Genomic DNA, 20899 nt, shown 5'->3' with positions numbered 1-20899 from the left:
CATAGCTATAAAAACGTTTGCAGTCAGTTTTTATGTTCCCTGCCAGTTTTCTTTCATAATCTATTTTCCCTTTCCTAATTAAGCCCTTTGTCCTCTGCTGGACTGAATTTCTCGCAGTCCTCTGGTAGGCTGCCTTTTCTGGCTAATTTGTATGCTTCATCTTTTGTTTTGATTGTTTTAGCAATCAATTCTTTTTTTTCCAACCAGTCTTTTCCAAAGTTTTCAGTAACAAATGCCTATACGGTTTGCTCTAAAAATATGTCTTAACTGGAAACCCAAAAGTTAGCAACTTTAATAGAAGAGACAGATTTTAAAAATCTTAAAGTATTTTCCTACAGGAAATTGAAAACATGCAGATTAAAGTGAATTGCATATTTTAAGCTTCAAACAAATGCTAAAAAGTATGTCAAATGTTAAAATGTGTACCCAGACAGAATCGTATCAGATAAAGAAACATTTAGTTTCAAATCTTTTAATACTACCAACCCATTGAAAACCCATCTTAGTGAATGCATCTAAAACCCATTTGCAGTGTCAAACTATGATTAGATTCATTTAAGGAACAAATCTCTTGCCACCAGTAATGACCTGATCGTGTGCCAACTTAGCACCATGATAAAAAGAGCCACCATAGACAGAGTTTTATGCCAACAACGAATAGACAGCCTGCTTGTATTGATTATGTCCCTTGAAACCCAAAATCAACCAACATTAATGTGTTTCTCAGGGTAATACATCTTGCTCTAGTCCACACATTATACAGAGAGAGCTTAAGGATGATTAATGTGGAAAATCATACTCATTAAGCATCACGAGTGAGTTTTCTCTGCTAATAGATATAATTCACTGAATTAGCAATTATTCCCCAAATTAATACAAAGTAGGATGCTGGCAGCATGCACCAATATCTCTAAATTCAGGAAAAAATATATTTTATTTTAGTTTAGTTTAGAGATCTAGCACTGAAACAGATCCTTCGGCCCACCAAGTCCGCACCGACCAGCAATCCCCCGTACACTTACACTATCCTACACACACTAGGGACAATTTACATTTACAACAAGCCAATTAACCTACAAACCTATACGTCTTTGGAGTGTGGGAGGAAACTAAAGATATCAGAGAAAACCCTCGCGGTCACAGGGAGAATATACAAACTCCATATAGACAGCACCCGCAGTTGGGATCAAACTCGGGTCTCTGGTGCTGCAAGCACTGCAAGGCAGCTCTCCCAAGTAGTTGTTATAAACAGATCAAGGTCTGGTCAAACAGCATCTGTCAGAAGTATCTGCATTTTGCAAATGATCAGACTACATCAGCTTACCATGATGCAATCATGATAAATCGCTATGCAGTACTTGCAATAAGAGTTCCAGAAGAAGCTTTGGAACAGTGATTTAGTCATTGCCAAGAACAGGCCAAGTTTTATTTTAAATATCACCTCTGATAATAACCCCACCCCAAGAGCTTCATTTACAAGTAATTAGGATCATTCTATTAAAAAATACATGGCTGTTACATTTACAAAGGAGTTTCCCACCAAAATACCTTAAACAACTCAAGCTCCATACGGAGACGATTGTTGTCGGACAGCAATTCACGATTTCTATTTTCAGCATGCTCAAGTTGAATTTCCAATTCTGCTTCTAGTTCTCGACTTCCTTCCTGGAACTCAATTAGTTCATCCCGAGAATTCTGTGCACTAATAAAGTTGACAAATTAGGAAAAGCCATAGATTTCCTTTTAATATTATTCTTTGTTTCCACTCAGATACAAATTTAAGGCCAGCATCAGCAATAAATCCAGTAATGTCATCTCCAAATATTTTCTTTGGTGACTGATCAGAAGGTGCAACTTCCTATTACATGCATTACTCCATTACGACTAAAATAGCTTTAGATTTTTTTTAAATGAACAGAGTAAGTTGTGGGTTAATAGAAAATAGGTGCAGGAGGCAGCCATTTGGCCCTTCAAGCCAGCACCACACAGATTATAATTACCAGCCAAACAGCCTAACATTTATTGTAAATTTTCAAATTCCATACGTTCTTATACAACTGTGTCAACACACACTTTATTGTATAAATGAATGTGTATATATATCTATATCTATATTAACTGTGAGAAATATGTTGAAATTATGTCAATCGACAAATAAGAATATCTGCAGACCTTATTGGCTTTTTGTAAAATGACTAGACTAAATTTATTGCATTAATATATATATATATATTTTTTTTTAAAGTGCTACCATGGGTCACATCTTACAATAACAGCATTCTCGGAGGCCATAAATGGACTTTTTCTTACCAATGTTGGTATTTCAGAGCAAGCTCTTTCCAATAACTTATTTCTTCATCAACCGAATTGAAATTACATCTTTCTAAATCATCCATTGCGACTATTTCAAATTTGCTACCTAAAAATCAAAAAGGTAATTGGGTTTGTTAGAATTCAGTAAATATTTCATGCAAAACAACAAATCCAAAGAACTTACAAGTTTGTACTCTTTCTCACACGAGGATCTACTCAATGTAAGACATTAAACAAAAGCAAACTATAGCAACTGGTAAATTGAGCACAAGTCATTTGTTTATCAAGTTTGAACAAATTAGAATTCATGAATTCAAGTAGCAAGAATAATTGTGGAGGAAAATAAATTAAGTGAGAAATAACAACACCATGGGGAGGAATTTTGTGGGATGTGATATTATGCAAGTATAATTGAACAAATTAATGAATGGAATTAACAGTCACAGGTCTAGATCCAAGTCTATCAAGTTACCATAGTTTAGTGCAGCAGGAAGTGGATAGGAAAGGATATAGTTACTGAAAAGGGAATAGACAAACAACTTCAGCAGAAAGAATGTTTGCTCCTTAGCCATTTCATGTACTGTATATAATTTGTTACAAAATAAAGCTCAATATCATCTGAACCCATATTTCCTATGGAAAATTGCATGGATACAATGTTAAAACCTAGTTATATTTCCAGGAACATATGTAATTGGTTGGAGATACATTGGCTGCAATAGAGTGAAACCATGCAATCTCAGAACTGGAAAAGGGCACGATGGGCGTTATGAACTACATTGGATGCTACAGGCCATTTGGCAACAGGTCAGCGTGGTTGCCAAATGGCCTTAAGCCCTGGAAAATTCAATGAGGGAATTGGAGGAAGAAAATCTCAGATCCACCAATCACGGCCAAAATGTAGATATAACATAAGTTAGCAGAGATCAGAAAATCATTAGCTAGTGCACCTGGAATCAAAATACCCAAAATAGTCGACATGAAAGCAAGAGTGCTCAAGGGAATAGATCTAATGTGAAAAACAAACTGAGAATTGCAAAATCAAGGCAAGGAAATCCTGATAATATAGTGGGCTTTTGGCCTACCCTCCAATACAATATAATCATAGCTGACTATCTCAGCACCATATTCCCATTCTTCCAAATCAATTGCATCCAAATCCTGTTGCATTCAGCCATCTACTTAAATAGATTTAATCAATTGGCCTCCATCCCTCTGTAAGAACATGCACCTATCAAACAATTATAATGTTGCACATTACAATGACATTTTTTTCTCATTCTTCCAAACACCAGTTATTACAGGTCTTGTCCACCTCAACTTTCCTCATACAATGGTCCTGCCATCACATGAAATCAGTGTGGTGGACATTACACACAGCATGGCTGATCTTAGTCAAGGAGATAAAAAAACTGCAGCCAATACATTCTATGTAGCTTCACAATGGCTCTGAATATTTGTCATAAACATATTTGCTTCTGTAATGAAGACCAGCACATTGCTTACCTTCATAACTACTTGCTGCACCAGCATGTTTGCTTTCGATGACTGGTGTACAAGGACATCCAGATTCTATACATCAACATTTCCCAATCATTATTTAATACTCTTCTGCATTCCTGCCAAATGGGATGACTTCCTAGGTATCTATATTGTACTGCATCTACCCACTCACTCAACTTGTCTAATTGATTTTTTAAACATCTTTATATTCGCCACATAACCCTGCCCAATTTTGAATTAAACTTGTATTTGGTTCCCTCTCCAAACCAAATTGGTTGCAGCACAAGCACTGTTCTTTAGCCCATAGTAACCCATAGGCCATTACTTGCAAAAAACATTTATTCCTATGCAGTTTCATGACTGCCAGATTTCATTAGTATGCCCTTAATCTAATGCGCATTAATTTTGCACACTAACATCATGTGGGGCTTGTTCCAAAGGCCTAATCAAAATGACAATATATCAATTCCATTAGTTTGGTCATCTACTGTACCCAGTACATTACGCAGGGTAAAGGACAAATAAAACAACATCAGTGAAAATAATGGGGTTGGAGCATTTATGGACAATTAATAAGCGAACCAATTAAAAAAAATGAAATGCATAACTTTAAACTAACTCATTCTTTGTCACACACCTCTTTCCATGCTGGAATCCAAGAACTTCAAAAGGGTCTTAAAAATCATCTTGGATGTAGAGAATTTTGCTTACTTGACAAATCAAACAACTTGATAAGTACATACACACTTCCCTTTAGTCTCTCTTCCAATCTTCCCCCTCTCACTCACCAAATATCATTCATTGATCCCACTCACCAACTTTACAAAGCAGTTCTCTCAAATTCAGTCCTAATAAAACTAAATATAGTTTTAGCAAATCACACATAATGTCCCTCCATCTCTGGACTTAAAGACATTATCTAGATTTGAGGGTCAGTTATCATGCATTCAAAGTATTTAATTTCTGTTCATTTTTATATTGGTTCAATTTTATGGCAAGTTTAAAGTAAAAATTAAAACACTTTCCACAAGTAGCATTAATATTGTTTCCATAAAGCACAACTAAACGAAATTCACACAATTCTTTAAAAAGTATAACCATCACAGCACAGACAATATAGCCTGGCGCATCCCTCCAACCGAATAGGTCGGTATCGGAAGAAGGGTCTCGACGCGAAACGTCACCCATTCCTTCTCTCCAGAGATGCTGCCTGGCCCGCTGAGTTACTCAAGTGCAGTCTATGTGGGTATTTATAGATATTTTGTGCTCACATGCAACTTTAAGGAAAATAAAACTGAAAAAGCAACATTCCGCAGAAATCATTTATTTCCAGTGGCCATGTCTCAAAGGGGTAGAGAAGGGAATAGTTGGTTGTTAATTAGTTAGAAACATCTAATTACATCTGAATAGAGCTAAGATCTAATATAAAAAAAGAGATTAGATCTGTTAGTAAACAATTCGTGGATTTAGATATGCATAACTGTCACTAAACCATACACAGCTGTGAATGGCCACATTGTGTCTTAATTAACTTGCAAGTCAACCACGTAATTAATGACTACTTCCATTCTATTAGGCAGCATTGTAACGGGCAGCAGACTAACCACAAGATCCTCAGTATCTGCAGAGGTGCGGATGCTCACTACAGCCAATTCGACTATTTCACGTTGTATTGGACTATCCGTCCAAAAAGAGACCAGAGGGGGTTATGTATTTCACAGAAGGAAGCAAAGCATCAATTAAACAGAACTACTGATCCAAATATCTTACATTACTACAAAAAAAACTTCAACGAAATGATTTGCGAATTCAAACGAGAATTGATTCAACACAAAAGTTAGGGAGAAGTTCCGAATAAGAACAGACACGTGGCAAATTCCTAGGACGTGGAGTCAGGGAATTCGGGAATTGGTTTGTAGGGAAACCAGGGATTGACTGGGCCGGAAACCGCGCCTGTCCACAGATTCAGTTGAACGGCAGCAGTCGATGTTCGGTCACTCGGTGCCCATAACATGGTGCTTCATCCGCACCACACACACACACACACACACAGAGGCAGCGGGTGGGGCACAGGGGCGGGGGAGGGTGGGGGCGACAGGGTGACGCCAACCTCCCCCAAGGCATGGGCCTGTACGGCGGCCGCAGCCACTACCGGGGTGCAGGAAGCTGCTGGTTTACACTGAAGATGGATAACACACTGGAGTATCTCGGCGGGACGAGTAGCATCACTGGAGAGAAGGAATGGGTGACGTTTGTGGGTGGAGACCCTTGTTCAGACAGAGGGGGAAAGAGACTGGAGATATGAGCGGGCCGGGCCCCGGTGCCCGGTCCTAGAGCCTGTGGGTGGTTGAGGGAGGCAGCCACCGTTACTCACCGCTTGTCCCTTTGACCACTCTTCGCTGGTCGCCGCCCACTACCACCACCACCGGTGTTTGTCACCTCACCGCCGGCTCCCAGCTCTTTAAATCCAAACCATCACAACCAGGCAGCTCTCGGCCGCAATTGGCCGCCGGCTCCGAGCAACCCAGCTCATACGCTAGGCGGCGGCCAACCAGGCGGAGCGTTGACTGACTGACTCACCCACCCTCGCTTGCAGGCGGCCTGGGAGCCGCGTCGCTCCAGCACTCAGCTGCCTCGCTCAATGAATGGCAGCCCGCTCCGCAGCGCCCTTGACCTTTATTCCCATCAGCTGAGCCTCCCACCTGTCTACTGCCACTTTCAAAGCCGACTCTCGCCTCTGAAACATTCACTTGTTTAATTCCCCTTGCACAACACGCATTTCTAATGCTGATCGCTTCTTTCCAAAATCCAACGCAGTTTCTTTTTCTGATTAAAGACAGGCACAAAGTGCTGGAGAATGATTCACAATCCTTCTGCCATAACAGCCGACTTTTATTTAATCGTTTTATAAAGTTATACAATATAGAAATTAATCCTACATTATTTTATAAATGTATGCAATATAGAAATTAATCCTAATTTATTTTTTGGCCCTGTAACCATGTAATATTTTTTGGCCCTGTAACCATGTGACTTGAAGCAAACTTTAAATTTGCCATTCTAAACATCTTTTTGTCATCGAATGCCCAGACTATCATTTTCAAATATAAATTATTCCCCAGCGTATGCAAGACTAAACAGACATACTAACAGTTCATGATAGCAATGTAATCAAAATAAATCAACAATGACATTGTGTTTTGTGAAGCAATGTCATTATGCAAAATACTCAAGATTTGCAGAGAATGAATATTCATGTGAATTCCACATGTGAACCTTTGAATACAATTGACTTCCTGAATAGATCGCAGGGGTTTTAAATTACGTTGGGATAAACAGAATGCCTTTTTGGGTCTTCTTAATTTCGATACCCTTGCATATTTAAATAATTGAATTTATTTTAATGATTTCCAAATGTCCACTGTTGCCGTGACATTCTAATGTGCATTAGGATGACTCCCAGCCATGTCTGAATTTGTTGTAGACACAAAAAGCTGGAGTGACTCAGCGGGACGCAGCATCTCTGGAGAGAAGGAATGGGCGACGTTTCGGGTCGAGATCCTTCTTCAGAACTTGTAGATGTTCCTTAAAGCAGATCTTTCATAACCTAGTAAAATTGTTTAAAAATTGCCGAGGTGGATTGCCCGGATAGAAATAGAAATGAACAAGGAAAATTAATGTTGATAACCAGATGTTTGATTTCACAATTGCCATGGGTGAAGGGATTGCAAATACAGATAAATGTAAGGGAAAAGGAAAGAGTTTGGGGATACAGGAAGGGAGGAGTGAAAGAGTAAATAAAAGGGACCTGATTAATTAACTTTTTACATAACTCTAAGAAGCCCTAACTCAGTAATAACCTACTTAACAATGCTCAATTTGAGTCAACCAGTCCAAAATATGAATAATCCTCAATTAGAGTTTCTAACAACGGTTCAAAATTTCATTGTAGCCTTTAAACATAAGCCTTGAAATAAATTTAAGGTGACTGACTATATTGACATTAAGGATGGGACACCAGATATCCCCGATACAATTAGTCAGAAGACTTCAATGGAAAAGGCATTGATTGCTAGAATTAGGTTTACTACTAAATATGCCTATTGTTACGGGGCCAGTCAACTCATCTGAAATCTCACTCCCTGCATCACAAATTCAAGAACCGCCATTGTCAATGACAATTCCACAGTAATCTTTTGCGATTCATCAGATGATGAAGCAGTACGTGTGCACTGCTACAAGGCTTGTGCAAGAAGACTTAGATTGAAAAATTGAAAATAGCATTTGCACCATAAATTACATTTGGCAGTAGTGATCCTCCAGCAAGAATTAGCTTAATGATTTCCCCTTAACATTGTATGCCAATATCAGGAAATTAATATTTCGGTCAACTATCAGAAATTCATCTTCACTAGTTATGTATTGTGTTAACTGAAGCAAACCAAATAATTGGGATTCTGTAGTCTATGGCCTGCATTCAATAAGGTCCAGGAATTCTATAAAGAACAGTATTGGCCTCTGTAGTTAACTATTCACTGCTTAAAATGTGTAGCCCTACAGGTAATGATAATTGACAAATATTGGATATAATGGATTGCAGAACATATTGGAAAGAAGGTGGGGGCTAATTTGCAACCTACTTGGTAGTGCAAGGTAATATAATTTAAGAGTTGCCCATGTTTCTATAATTATTTTGACTATGAGAACAAAATTGAAAGTGTTCTATAATTCAAATTGTGTGGCACAATGCCTCATAACACCAGCAACCCAAATTAATTTCCGACCTTCAGCGCTGATTATCTGGAGGTTAGTCTCTGTTAGTTTCTTTTGGGTGCACCACTTTACTCCCACATCCCAAAAGACTTGTGAGTTGATAATTGGCCACTATAAATAGCCCTCACATGTGTCAAATCTGGGGAGTTGAAGGGAATATGCAGAGAATAAAAGTTTAATGCAGAATTTGAATAAATGTGTAATTCATAGTTAGACATAAAATGCTGGAGAAGGAATCCGACCCAAAACATAACCTGTCCATGTGCTCTGGAGATGCTGCCTGACTAACTGAGTTACTCCAAAACGCTGCTTTTATTTTTGTAAATCAGCATCTGCAGTTCTTTATTTCTCCTCTACATAATAGTTAGCATTGACTTGATGGGGAAAAAGAGCTTGTTTCGTGTTGTATCACCATGTTCATCGTGTTCCCTTTCTCTGTATTTATGAGGAAAAGTTATGAAAATGTAAATGTTTTGATTCTCCAGTGGTCTATGTTGAATATGGAAGGTTTGTAAAGATATTAATCATTATGAAATGCAATTTAAAAATTAGATGTCGGGAATAACAATTAACATTTCGAAACATACTTTCAGAGACTTTAAAACTAGCTGCATATTCATTTTTATTACTTGCATTGTCCCTCCTGTTATGAATAAATTGACATGTCAACATTTCTTAAATTACAAATGTTAATGCATGGTCAAGTCTCTCGCTGTTTCCATGAGAAATTGTTACTGGGTTCAAGCAAAGAAATCTTTCAGTGTCTTCTACAAACAACGCCTTTTCTCACCACCCTTTTTCAATAGAATCATTTTACAAAGGAATCTATTGATCACCATAAATAGCAAATTCAAATGCAAATGGAGTTCCCACCAAGCGCCCTTTTGTAGTATTTAGTGGTGTTACTTCAGATCCAAGTTTCCCATCAATGTGCAGGGAAATGGTGCATATCAAAACAATAATGTGGTTGCAATGCTAAATGACAATAACTACAGAACTACGGAAAGGTGCACAAGTAAACAAATACCAGTTTATTAGCTGATAACTGGATATTAGAAACAACCTTTAAAAGTAAAACAGGAGTGATAGTTCTTGGCTTGAAAATGTGATTTGTAAAATATAGACAACATGAATGGAGAGGCATTTAACTGGAGTCCGATTGTATTAAGGTTAGCAGCAAAGATTCAATTTTATTCTACTGGGGACCATGATAGTTGTTAACAACGTTCTATTAAATGCACTTCCTTGTTCCATGCAGATTCTTCATGAACAATGGAGAAGCTTAACTTTTTAAAATAAATTACCACGAGGGGTGGTGCTGAACAATGCAGTATATACATTTTCAATGTGAGCTGTAAACAATGCATGGCAAGACAGCTTTTCCCAGCTCAAGTAAAGCACTCTTGCATATTTCGAATCTCCCATAGCATTTCTCTTCTTCCAGTGAGGAACATAATTTACGGGAGAAACAAAGCTGTAACAAGTATGTTGCTGTGTTCAAATGCCACATGAATTACCCAAATACAGTCAACCATTATATAATCAAACAGGATTGCTGGAACATAAAGTTCAGGGAAAATATGTTTTCAATCTGCTAACATCTCAGTACAATTTATTTTTAATTGATACAATTTATAAATTTTGGCGTATCCAATGGAGAGGACACATATCTGTGTGATATCAGGCTATGTCCCTATTTGTACACCATTCAAACATCAGAACTGATAAGTTAGAGATAAAGCAAGATTCAAGATTTTAAAAGTGTAGGACAGAACTGCAAATGCTGGCTTAAACCAAAGATGGAAATGTCAGGTGGGATGGGTGGCGAAGAGAGCAAGAGAGAAAGGTCATGATAGGTTGGAAAGTCACCTTAGATACTCTTTGTAATTTAGCACAAGAAAACTGAAGCATCCGCAATCAGCTTTAGCCAGTAGTGCCATGGGAGACACTCGGCAGGGGGTGCCTCGGCAGCAGCGGGAGACTCGGTGGCAGCAGTGGGGCCTCGGCAGTGGCAGCTTTGGCCTCGACAGCAGCGTGGGCCTTGGCAGCAGCGGTAGCCTCAGTGGCGGCGGGACCTCAAGGTCAATGAGCGTGAGGGGGGAGGGGTAGACAATGGGGATCCGGCTTGGGGGGACTGCCATGAAGAACAATGGGGACCCGTCGTGGGGGACGGTGGGAGAACAAAGGGGGACCCGGTGTGTGGGGATGTGAGGGGGCACTCTAGTTTAGAATCTTCTGCCCAGGGGATACGTCTGTGTTTGTTTGTTTGTTTGTTCATTTATTCCGTTGAAGGCGCTGTGCACACGGCAGCCAGCCAACAATTTTTTTCCTTTTATCTTTATGTTTTCACTTTTAATTTCAAGTTTTTGTGTACCTTGTGTGTTGTGACTGTAGGCAGACCAATTTCCCACCGGAGATGAATAAAGTTTGATCGTATCATATCGTGATGACCCACTACCTGGCAGCATTCATCCCAGAAGCTAGTCTTCACTCAATTTGATTCAATCCACTTGACAGCCATATTACAATTGTATATCAACATATCCCAATATACTGAGAGCAAAGGCTCCAATGCTCAAAAACTATTCGCACATGTAACCAAGCTATCCAGTAACAGAAATTAACATTTCATTAAAAAGTCCTACTTTTTAATAACAAAGGGTGAGAGAAAAGGGGATACTCAGACCAGTTAGCTGACATTGATGCCGAAATCTATTATTAAAGTAGTAGTAGCAGAGACAAAAGGAACTGCAGATGCTGGTTTACTAAAAAAAACAACCCAAAGTGCTGGAGTAACTCAGCCAGTCAGGCAGCAGGTACACAAAAATGCTGGAGAAACTCAGCGGGTGCAGCAGCATCTATGGAGCGAAGGAAATAGGCGACGTTGCGGGCCGAAACCCTTCCTCAGACTGATGGGGGGTGGGGGGGAGAAGGAAGGAAAAAGGGAGGAGGAGGAGCCCGAGAGCGGGGGGATGGGAGGAGACAGCTCGAGGGTTAAGGAAGGGGAGGAGAAATCAAGGGCTAGCAAAACTCTCAAGTCAGGCAACATCACTGGAGGATGCGAATAGGTGTTTTTTTTTGGGTCAAAACCCTTCATTTGGATAATAATAGGTCAGGCCCAAGTTAATGTCTATTTGCAAAAGGGAATCATAAATGCCATGTCATTGATAAGAACGAACCACAGTTGCTTGTATTTGGAATTTAAGAAGGTCTTTGTTAAAATACCACACAGTAGGTCACCAAAGCAAATTAGAGCCAACCAGAATTAAGAATTGTTAATCGACTGAAAACAGGGTTGGAATAAACTATGTTTGGAATGGGAAGTGTATGTAATGCCGTCTATTCCTGATCCTTATCAATAACTTGAATTGGGGAGCCAAGTATAATATATTCAAGTTTTCCAATTAAACAAATTGTGAGGATGCAGATAGGCTTCAAGGGAGAAATTGATAGGTTAAATACATGGGTGAAGTTATGGCACCTAGAAAATAATGTAGAAAATGTGAGGTCATCTACTTAGGCATAATATTAGCAAAATGTTTATTTTTAATGTGAGAGATTGACAGATGTTAGAATTTGGGGGTCTATGATGTCATTGTATATGCATCATTAAAAGGGACAGGAAAAAATGAGGAAAGTAAACAGTATATTGACCTTTATTGCAACTTTTATTCCCTCAACAACTTTTTGTTTGACTCCTCCCATTTCCACCAAATACAAGGCGTATCTATGGGCATGCGCATGGGCCCTAGCTATGCCTGTCTCTTTGTAGGGTACGTCGAACAATCTTTGTTCGAGGCTTACCAGGGCCCTATCCCCAAACTCTACCTCCGCTGCATTGGTGCTACCACCTGCACCCACACACAACTCACTGACTTCATCCATTTCACCACTAACTTCCATCCGGCACTCAAATACACCTGAACCATTTCCGCCATTTCCCTACCATTTCTAGGCCTCACTATCTCCATCACAGGTGACCGACATCCACGATAAGCTCACTGACTCCCATGGCTATTTGGACTACACTTCTTCCTGTAAGGACTCCATCCCCTACTCCCAATTCCTCCGTCTACGCCGCATCTGCACCCAGGATGAGGTGTTCCACACGTCATCGGAGATGTCCTCATTCTTAAGGGAACGGCGGTTCCCCCCTTCTACTGTAGGTGAGGCTCTCACCAGGGTCTCTTCTACAGCCCGTAACTCTGCTCTCACTCCCCATCCCCCACTCGTAACAAGAGCAGAGTCTCCCTTGTTAGGGCTAATTGAGTCAAGGGATATGGGGAGAAGGCAGGCACGGGTTATTGATAGGGGACGATCAGCCATGATCACAATGAATGGCAGTGCTGGCTCGAAGGGCCGAATGGTCTCCTCCTGCACCTATTTTCTATGTTTCTATGTTGTCCTCACCTTCCACCCGACCAGCCGTCACATACAACAAACAATCCTCCAACATTTTCGCCACCTCCAACAGGATCCCACCATTAGCCACATCTTCCCATCTCCTCCCCTGCCTGCGTTCCGCAGAGACCGCTTCCTCCATAACTCCCTGGTCAATTTGTCCCTTTCCACCCAAAGCACCCCCTCTCCTGACACTTTCCCTTGCAACCACAAGAAATGCAACACTTGTCGCTTTACCTCCCCCCCCTTGACTCCATTCAAGGACCCAAGCAGTCTTTCCAGGTGCGGCAGAGGTTCACCTGCACCTACTCCAACCTTATCTATTGCATCCGCTGCTCTGGTGTCAGCTGGTCTACATCAGTGAGACAAAGCATAGGCTTGGCGATCGCTTCGCCCAACACCTCTGCTCGGTTCGCATTAACCTACCGGAGTACTTCAACTCCCCCTCCCATTCCGAATCCGACCTTTCTGTCCTGGGCCTCGTCCATGGCCAGAGTGAGGACCACCGTAAATTGGAGGAGCAGCACCTCATATTTTGCTTGGGCAGTTTACACCCCAGCGGTATGAACATTGACCTCTAATTTAAGGTAGTCCCTGCTTTCTCCTCCCCTTCTCAGCTCTCTCTCAACCCACTGTTTCCACCTCTTCCTTTCTTCTTCCCGCCCCCCCCACACTCACAGCAGTCTGAAGAAGGGTTTCGACCTGAAAGGTTGCCTATTTCCTTCACTTTGTAGATGCTGCCTCACCTGCTGAGTTTCTCCAGCATTTTTGTCGACCTTTATTGCAAGAGGATTTGAAGAAAATATTAAAAATGTCATGCATAAATTAGTTAGGGTCTGTTAGATGTGGTCGGGTGGGATTGTATTTGAAATATTGCATATAGGTCAATTCTCCATATCCAAGGAAAAATTTACCAGTGAATGTTCACCAGATTAAGCCATGAATGGAGAAATTGAAAGTCTGGGCCTATTATCTCTAGACTTTAGAAGAATTAAAGGTGATTCAGCTAACTCTCATGAAAATTGAGAGGGTAGATGTAGGAATGATGATAGGAAAAATTCTACCCCTGCCTAGGAGAGCAGTTTAAAGAAGTCAAACTCCCAAAATGATAGGTCGGCTGTTCACGACCAAGATGAGAAAAAAATGTCTTCTTTTTTTAAAATTTATTTATTAGAAGTACAATACAGTGGTACCTTTTTACAGGTTGTCAAAATTATGTTATCATAATACATTCTCTGTACAACTTCCTTTTTTTAATTTAAGAGAGAAATATGTTATTATCATATACCTGTAGTAATTTTACCCATCTAATAAAATTATAGAAACATAGAAACATAGAAATTAGGTGCAGGAGTAGGCCATTCAGCCCCTTCGAGCCTGCACCGCCATTCAATATGATCATGGCTGATCATCCAACTCGGTATCCCCGTACCTGCCTTCTCTCCATACCCCCTGATCCCCTTAGCCACAAGGGCCACATCTAACTCCCTCTTAAATATAGCCAATGAACTGGCCTCAACTACCCTCTGTGGCAGAGAGTTCCAGAGATTCACCACTCTCTGTTCACCATTATCTCCCATATTAATTTTTTGGAGTACTGTGTATGAATACTGCCACTCGACCTGATCAAATGCTTTCTCTGCATCCAAAGATATAGCTGATAACTCTGAACTTGAGAAGAATTAAAGGTGATTCAGCTAATTCTCATGAAAATTGAGAGGGTAGATGTAGGAATGATGATAGGAAAACTTCTACCCCTGCCTAGGAGAGCAGTTTAAAGAAGTCAAACTCTCAAAATGATAGGTCGACTGTTCACGACCAAGATGAGAAGAAATGTCTTCAAGCAGCTAATTTTTCAAATTCTGTGGTGAAGAGAGTCATGGCAGCTCAGTCATTTAATATATTAAGGACAGAGACTAATAGATTTCTGAATATTAGACTATTGATTATTAATGGATTGAACAGGAAATTGGTGCTGAGGTTGAAAGGCCAGCTATGATCTTATTACATTGCGGAGTAAGCTTGGGCAAATCTTACCTACATGAGGCAATAATCTTATGAATAAAAATACTTACAGTAGGCCGTATCATGCCACACCTATTTCACCCATGCAATGAGTTCATGGTTGATCTGATATTTGGCCTCAACATTTTCCTGATTAAACTCCATAATATCTGATATCTGTATTTGAAAAGCTTTGGGTATACTTAAGATTCAGCATGTACAGTACTCAGAGATGGAATAACTTGTGATGGTCAAGTAGTCAAACTGATAGACTGAAATGGAAGCAGAAAACGTCAGAAACATACAGCAGGTCAAGTGGCATTCGTGGAAGGAGAAACAAACTCAACCTTCAGGTTTGTGACCCTGCATCAGAACCGAAATCATGTGTTATTAGTTGCAAGGAGGAGATGGGATAGTGACAACAGAAGGAATGTTCCTGGGATGGAGAGGAAAGCTTTCCAGGTAATAAATGATTTTAAAATCAGCAGTTAAAAGACAGAAGGAAACAAAAATAAATATATATTGAAACGGAAAAGGTTGTCACCTGAAATTGTTAAATTGAATATCAAATATGTGTGTGAGCAGAAGATAAAGTTTACACTCTGTTGAAGCAATATTGGGGATTAAAGAGAGTTCAGAGTGGGAACTTTCAAAATTGGGAAAATTGAAATCACCTACCATTTATAACCCCATTACTTTTACATCTCTATGCAAGTTTTGTACACATCTGCTCATCTAACACCTGCTGACTGTTTAGAGGCCAATAAGTAAACCCCTTAGCAAAGTGATTATCCTGTTTTTCTTCTTAAGTTCCATCCATAAGATGTTATTTGAACAACCTTCGAGGATATCCTTCCTCATTACTGCAGCAATGGATTCCTCAATCAATATTACAATACCACCATCTATTTTACAACACATCTGAAGATTCTATACCATGTTGATGTGCCAGTCTTGACCTTCTTTCAACTGTCTCTGCAATGGCAACAATATCATACTCCCATGTGCTAATTAACACTCCAAGTCATCTGCTTTACTAATCTGGCTCCTCGTGTTAAAATTGATGCGTTAGTCTTTCATTCATCCCATACGTTTTATCACATATAATCTCACACCTTCCCCTCAGCTAACAATGAACCATTCTACATTTCCTTTTCAATTTGAACTTCTGCTTTAATCTGTCGTTTTCATGCCTTACCCTTCCATATCTCCAGATTCCCCTTCCCCTGACTCTCAGTCTGAAGAATGGTATCCTAAATGTCACCCATTCTTTTTCTCTAGATATGCTACCTGACCCAGTGTGTGTCTTATCCTCCAGAGATGCTGCTTGGCCCGCTTTTACTCCAGTATGTTGTGTCCATCTCCGGAACTGCGTGATTGTTTCAGCGCCTGGTGTCAGCCGTACGAAACACAGTGTACAGAAGGCATCTGCAGAAGCTGGAAAAGTCCCACCATGCTGAGCCCAACTGAAGTAATCTAACCAGTGAGAGTGTGAGAGTCACACAGCCCTCCTCCTCCTCCAGCGGGGCCGCGCCTGGGCCGCGCTCTGCCCCTGCCCCTGCCCCTGCCCGCACACCCGAGAAACCCCGGCGAGGCCCGAGTCTCTTTGCGACAGCGCACCTTTGCGGCAGTTGGTGGAGCGCGTTGAGCGGGGCAGAGGAGAAGCGCGGCCCGCCCGGGGAGCGGGGCAGAGCAGAGCAGAGCAGAGCGGCTGGACGGCCCGCGGAGCGCGGTGAGCGGCTGGTCGGAGCGGGCAGAGCGCGGTGAGCGGCTGGTCGGAGCGGGGTGAGCGGCTGGAGAGGGAGGCCGAGGAGGAGCGCGGCGCGGTGAGCGGGGCAGGGCGGCTGGATGGCCAGATAGCGGGGATATGTGGCGGCTGCTGAGCCAGATTGCGATGAAATCCGGGCCGGGCCGGGCAGGGACCGGGGTAGATCCATCGGCCGAGGAATTAAAATCCAACCAACCTCAGGGTTTTACACCGAAGACAGACACAAAATGCTGGAGTAACTCAGCGGGACAGGCAGCATCTCTGGACGTTTCGGGTGAGACCCGACACAAATCAGGGTTTTATTTGTGATGAGGGAGAAAAAGAAACCGAAATGTTGCTGCGTCAAAGCTTTTACTTTCAGTTTGATCAGTGGCTCGAGGGGAAAAGACCAGGCCCGTTTTATAACAGAATGGTCTGTATGTAGATAAATATTAACTTAATTTAATAACGCGCCCCCGCACGTAGTTGCTTTGGCTCTCCCGCGCCCATCGGGATTGGTGTGCATCACGTCTCGTGTGTGGCTTTGTTTACTTCTCTGACTGAGAGGATGTTGTACGTTGTTTCTTTGAAAACAACATCTTTCGTCCATTTGGAATTATTTCAGCTTGGATTTCAGAAATAAATATTTCCATTTTTTGACTGCTTTAGTCGGGATATTTAAGCAGATTTTTTAATTAAAAAAAAGCTGTACTACTGGAATTTTGCTTTTAGAAATGGTGATTTATAGAACAACTTTGATCCCACTCAGTTATTTAATCAACTGATCGTTGACCTTAATTCCGCTTTTCCACCTGTTCCCCATGAGCTTTGCTTGCCCTATAGTCCAAGAATGAATTACTATTAGCTTTGAGTTTACATAATGATTCATCATCTGCTATCCTCTGGAGTAGAACATTCCAGTGATTAATAGGGAGGTTGCACAGCCGTCGAGGTCACGACTCGTGACCCGTACTGTTGTCACACAACGCCTTCTGGAGTACAAGCGGTGAACGTCAGGTAAGCACTATGGCTGCCAGTACAGCCAGCATTCGGACTCCACGCTGACTGATTCCATACTCGCGGGCCCTGGATCATGTATCCCCGCGGCCTGGGGGGGGTGGTAAATCACCCTGGTGTGGGGGTCTGGTGCGGGTGAGCTGAGGGACCGGGCTGTACCCAACTCTGCTACAGCTGACGGGGACATTGCCGGATTGCCAAGAACTCCACAATGGGGCAGTTGCCATTTCGGGGAGAAACACAGGGTCGCCCTTTGCCTCCATATATCCAGCTTGATTGCTGAGTTCTTATAGGGGGGTCGCACGTAAGGTCACTGGGTGATAGGGCTTGACGCCAGAGCCGCGCAATCCATCTGGATGACATCCGTAACTTCCGGTATATGTTATTAATGCAAGAAACGCGTACTTTCCTACCTGTTAAAAATCGCCAAAATGTTGAATTTTTGCGACGAAAAAGATTGTGGAAGTCGGGGTAAGTGTGAGAGACATCTACACAACTTCACAATTTCAAAAATGAAGCGAAATGTAGGTAAAGAGAAGCGAGAGCTGAAGGGACAACAGCAGCTAAAGTGTTTGGTAAACATTGGCTGTGCAAATATCGGAATTGAAAATATTGGGAATTATCGCGTTTGCTCACTGCATTTCATCAACAGTAAGGCATTATTTGTGTTTTTTCTTGATTCCTTTGGTATCTTAAAAAGTCTCAGAAGTGATAAATCTGGCTGTACATTTTTCTTCAGATGCGTTTTCATTTTGTAAAAACCCACTTGAGAACCATGGGCGATTAAAAAAAATTACAGCCAGATTTATCACTTCTGAAACTTTTTAGATGCCAAAGGAATCAAGAAAAAAACACAAATAATGCCTTAGTTGATGAAATGCAGTGAGCAAACGGCCAATGTTCGCTAAGCAGTCTGGCTGTTGTTGTCCCTTCAGCTCTCGCTTCAATCTACCATAAAACCCCGATTTCCATAATTATTTACAGCGTAAAAATTGACATTTTCGGCGGGTTTTAACAGGCCTGCTACGCTGGAAACAATGGTAAGTGCCTACCTGCAGTTCATCGCGTGTACTCCATTTGGAGTAGCGTAGCAACAGTACGGGTCATGGGTTGTGACCCGACTGCCGTGAAACCACCCTATAAGTAGGGAACTTCCGACACTTTCCTACCATTTCTTGACCTCACTATCTCCATCGCAGGTGATAGACTTGTGACTGACATCCACTATAAACCCACTGACTCCCATGACGTTTCTAGACTACACTTCTTCCCACCCTGCTTCCTGTAAGGACTGCATCCCCTACTCCCAATCCCTCCATCTACGCAGCATCTGCTCCCAGGATGAGATGTTCCACAATTCTTCAGGGAACGGGGGTTCCCCTCTCTTATTATAGATGAGACTCTCACCAGGGTTTCTTCCATACCCCGAAACACTGCTCTCTCTCCCCCCAACAAGGGCAGTGTCCCCCTAGTCCTCACCTTCCACCATACTAGCCGTGACACAACAAATAATCCTCCGTCATTTTCGTCACCTCCAACGTGACCCCACCACTCACCACATCTTCCCATCTCCTCCCCTGTCTGCTTTCCGCAAAGACCGCTGCCTCCATGACTCCTAGGTCAATTCGTCCCTTCTCACCCTTACCACCCCCTCCCCGGGCACTTTCCATTGCAACCGCAAGAAATGCTATACTTGTCGCTTTACCTTCCCCCCCCTTGACTCCATTCAAGGACCCAAGCAGTCGTTCCCAGTGCGACAGACGTTCACCTGCACCTCCTCCAACCTCATCTATTGCATCCGCTGCTCTAGATGTCAGCTGATCTACATCGGTGAGACCAAGTGTAGGCTTGGCGATCGCTTCGCCGAACACCCCCGCTCGGTCCGCAATAAACAACCTGATCTCCCGGTGGCTCAGCACTTAAACTCCCCCTCCCATTCCAAATCCGACCTTGCTGTCCTGGGCCTCCTCCATGGCCAGAGTGAGGACCACCGGAAATTAGAGGAGCAGCACCTCATATTTTGCTTGGGCAGTTTATACCCCAGCGGCATGAACATTGACTTATTGGGCCCTCACTGTCTCCTCCCCTTCTCAGCTCTCCCTCAGCCCTCTGGCTCCTCCTCTTCCTTTCTTCTCCCCCCCCCCCCCCTCCACCCTACATCAGTCTGAAGAAGGGTTTCGGCCGAAACGTTGCCTATTTCCTTCACTCCATAGATGCTGTCGCACCCGCTGAGTTTCTCCAGCACTTTTGTCTACCTACAGAGCTTTCTGACTGGTTGCATCATAGTCTGGTTCAGTAACTTGAACGTTCAGGAATGAAAGGTTACGGAGAGTGGTAGACATTGCCTGGTCCATCACAGGTGTTGATCTCCCAACCATTGAAGAGATCCACGGGAAGCATTGCCTCAAAAAGACAGCCTAATGTCATTAACAACAAATACCATCCAAAAAAAGAAGACATGGATCAGGCTCAGAAAGGATGGGTTTTTTTTGCAAACTACAAAAAACAGTTAAACAAGGAAGTCAGCCGACTGCCCAAAAGTTAATCTGACATGCCACTTGTATTTGATGCTCTGATAGAGGAATTACATTCAGTTTCATTTCGCTGTGTTTCCTTTGTTGTTGGTCAGGAAAGTACCTCAAACTTGGCAAAATGGTACCTTCATCTAATGTAGTTATGTCGGAAAAGAGTTCAAATTGATATATCTAGAAAAATATTATGATATTTTATTAAAACAATCTGAGCCAATAAATCTTAAAAAATTCAATAATATATATTGTAGTTGCAGATGTTTCACAACTAATCCTAGTTTTAGATTAGATTTACATCAAGATCACGTGGTTCTATATTACGAAACAGAACAAACCAACCTTATTAGCACAAGGGAAATGCTGAAACTAGTCAATTAAACATACATTGAAATATACATACTAAACACAACTTCCATTTATTTGGAAAATGTTGTTTACTAGAGGCAGTCACAACTCAAATTTGACAGCTAAGTTCACAAATGAAGTAGTAATAAATGAAGCTGGAGTAACTAAGCGGGACAGGCAACATATCTGGAATGAAGGAATGGGTGACGTTTCGAGTAGAGACCCTTCGTCAGTCTAGTCAGGGGAAAGGGAAACGAGATATAGA

The 20899-nt window shown here is 41.8% G+C and overlaps 2 protein-coding genes across 9 annotated transcripts in view; one reads left to right on the top strand and one right to left on the bottom strand.

Moving 5' to 3' along the window:
• nde1 (nudE neurodevelopment protein 1) overlaps positions 1–16498 on the bottom strand; it is a 52605-nt gene extending 36107 nt beyond the window's left edge. Inside the window, exons 1-3 of one of the 3 annotated variants that reach the window (XM_055651872.1) lie at positions 16285–16498; positions 2311–2419; positions 1549–1702 (exon numbers count right to left, since the gene is read on the bottom strand). In XM_055651872.1, the coding sequence (XP_055507847.1) occupies positions 1549–1702; positions 2311–2396 (240 nt within the window). In that variant the 5' untranslated portion in view covers positions 2397–2419; positions 16285–16498. Of the gene's footprint in view, positions 1–1548; positions 1703–2310; positions 2420–6190; positions 6356–16284 lie in introns of those variants that run through there. The other 2 variants (XM_055651873.1, XM_055651871.1) reach the window with 2 other exon arrangements.
• Positions 16499–16604: 106 nt separating this feature from the next.
• LOC129707085 (meiosis regulator and mRNA stability factor 1) overlaps positions 16605–20899 on the top strand; it is an 85255-nt gene continuing 80960 nt past the window's right edge. For 2 of the 6 annotated variants that reach the window (XM_055651869.1, XM_055651864.1), the window contains exon 1: positions 16606–16726. The gene's annotated coding sequence lies outside the window, so the exon portion shown is untranslated. Of the gene's footprint in view, positions 16758–20899 lie in introns of all 6 variants that reach the window. The other 4 variants (XM_055651868.1, XM_055651866.1, XM_055651865.1 and 1 more) reach the window with 4 other exon arrangements.

This window comes from Leucoraja erinacea, chromosome 20 (assembly GCF_028641065.1).
Source record: "Leucoraja erinacea ecotype New England chromosome 20, Leri_hhj_1, whole genome shotgun sequence".
In the NCBI taxonomy this organism is placed as follows: Eukaryota; Metazoa; Chordata; class Chondrichthyes; order Rajiformes; family Rajidae; genus Leucoraja; species Leucoraja erinaceus.
The sequence above is the reverse complement of the archived record's forward strand: the minus strand, read 5'-3'. Positions and strand labels throughout refer to the sequence as shown.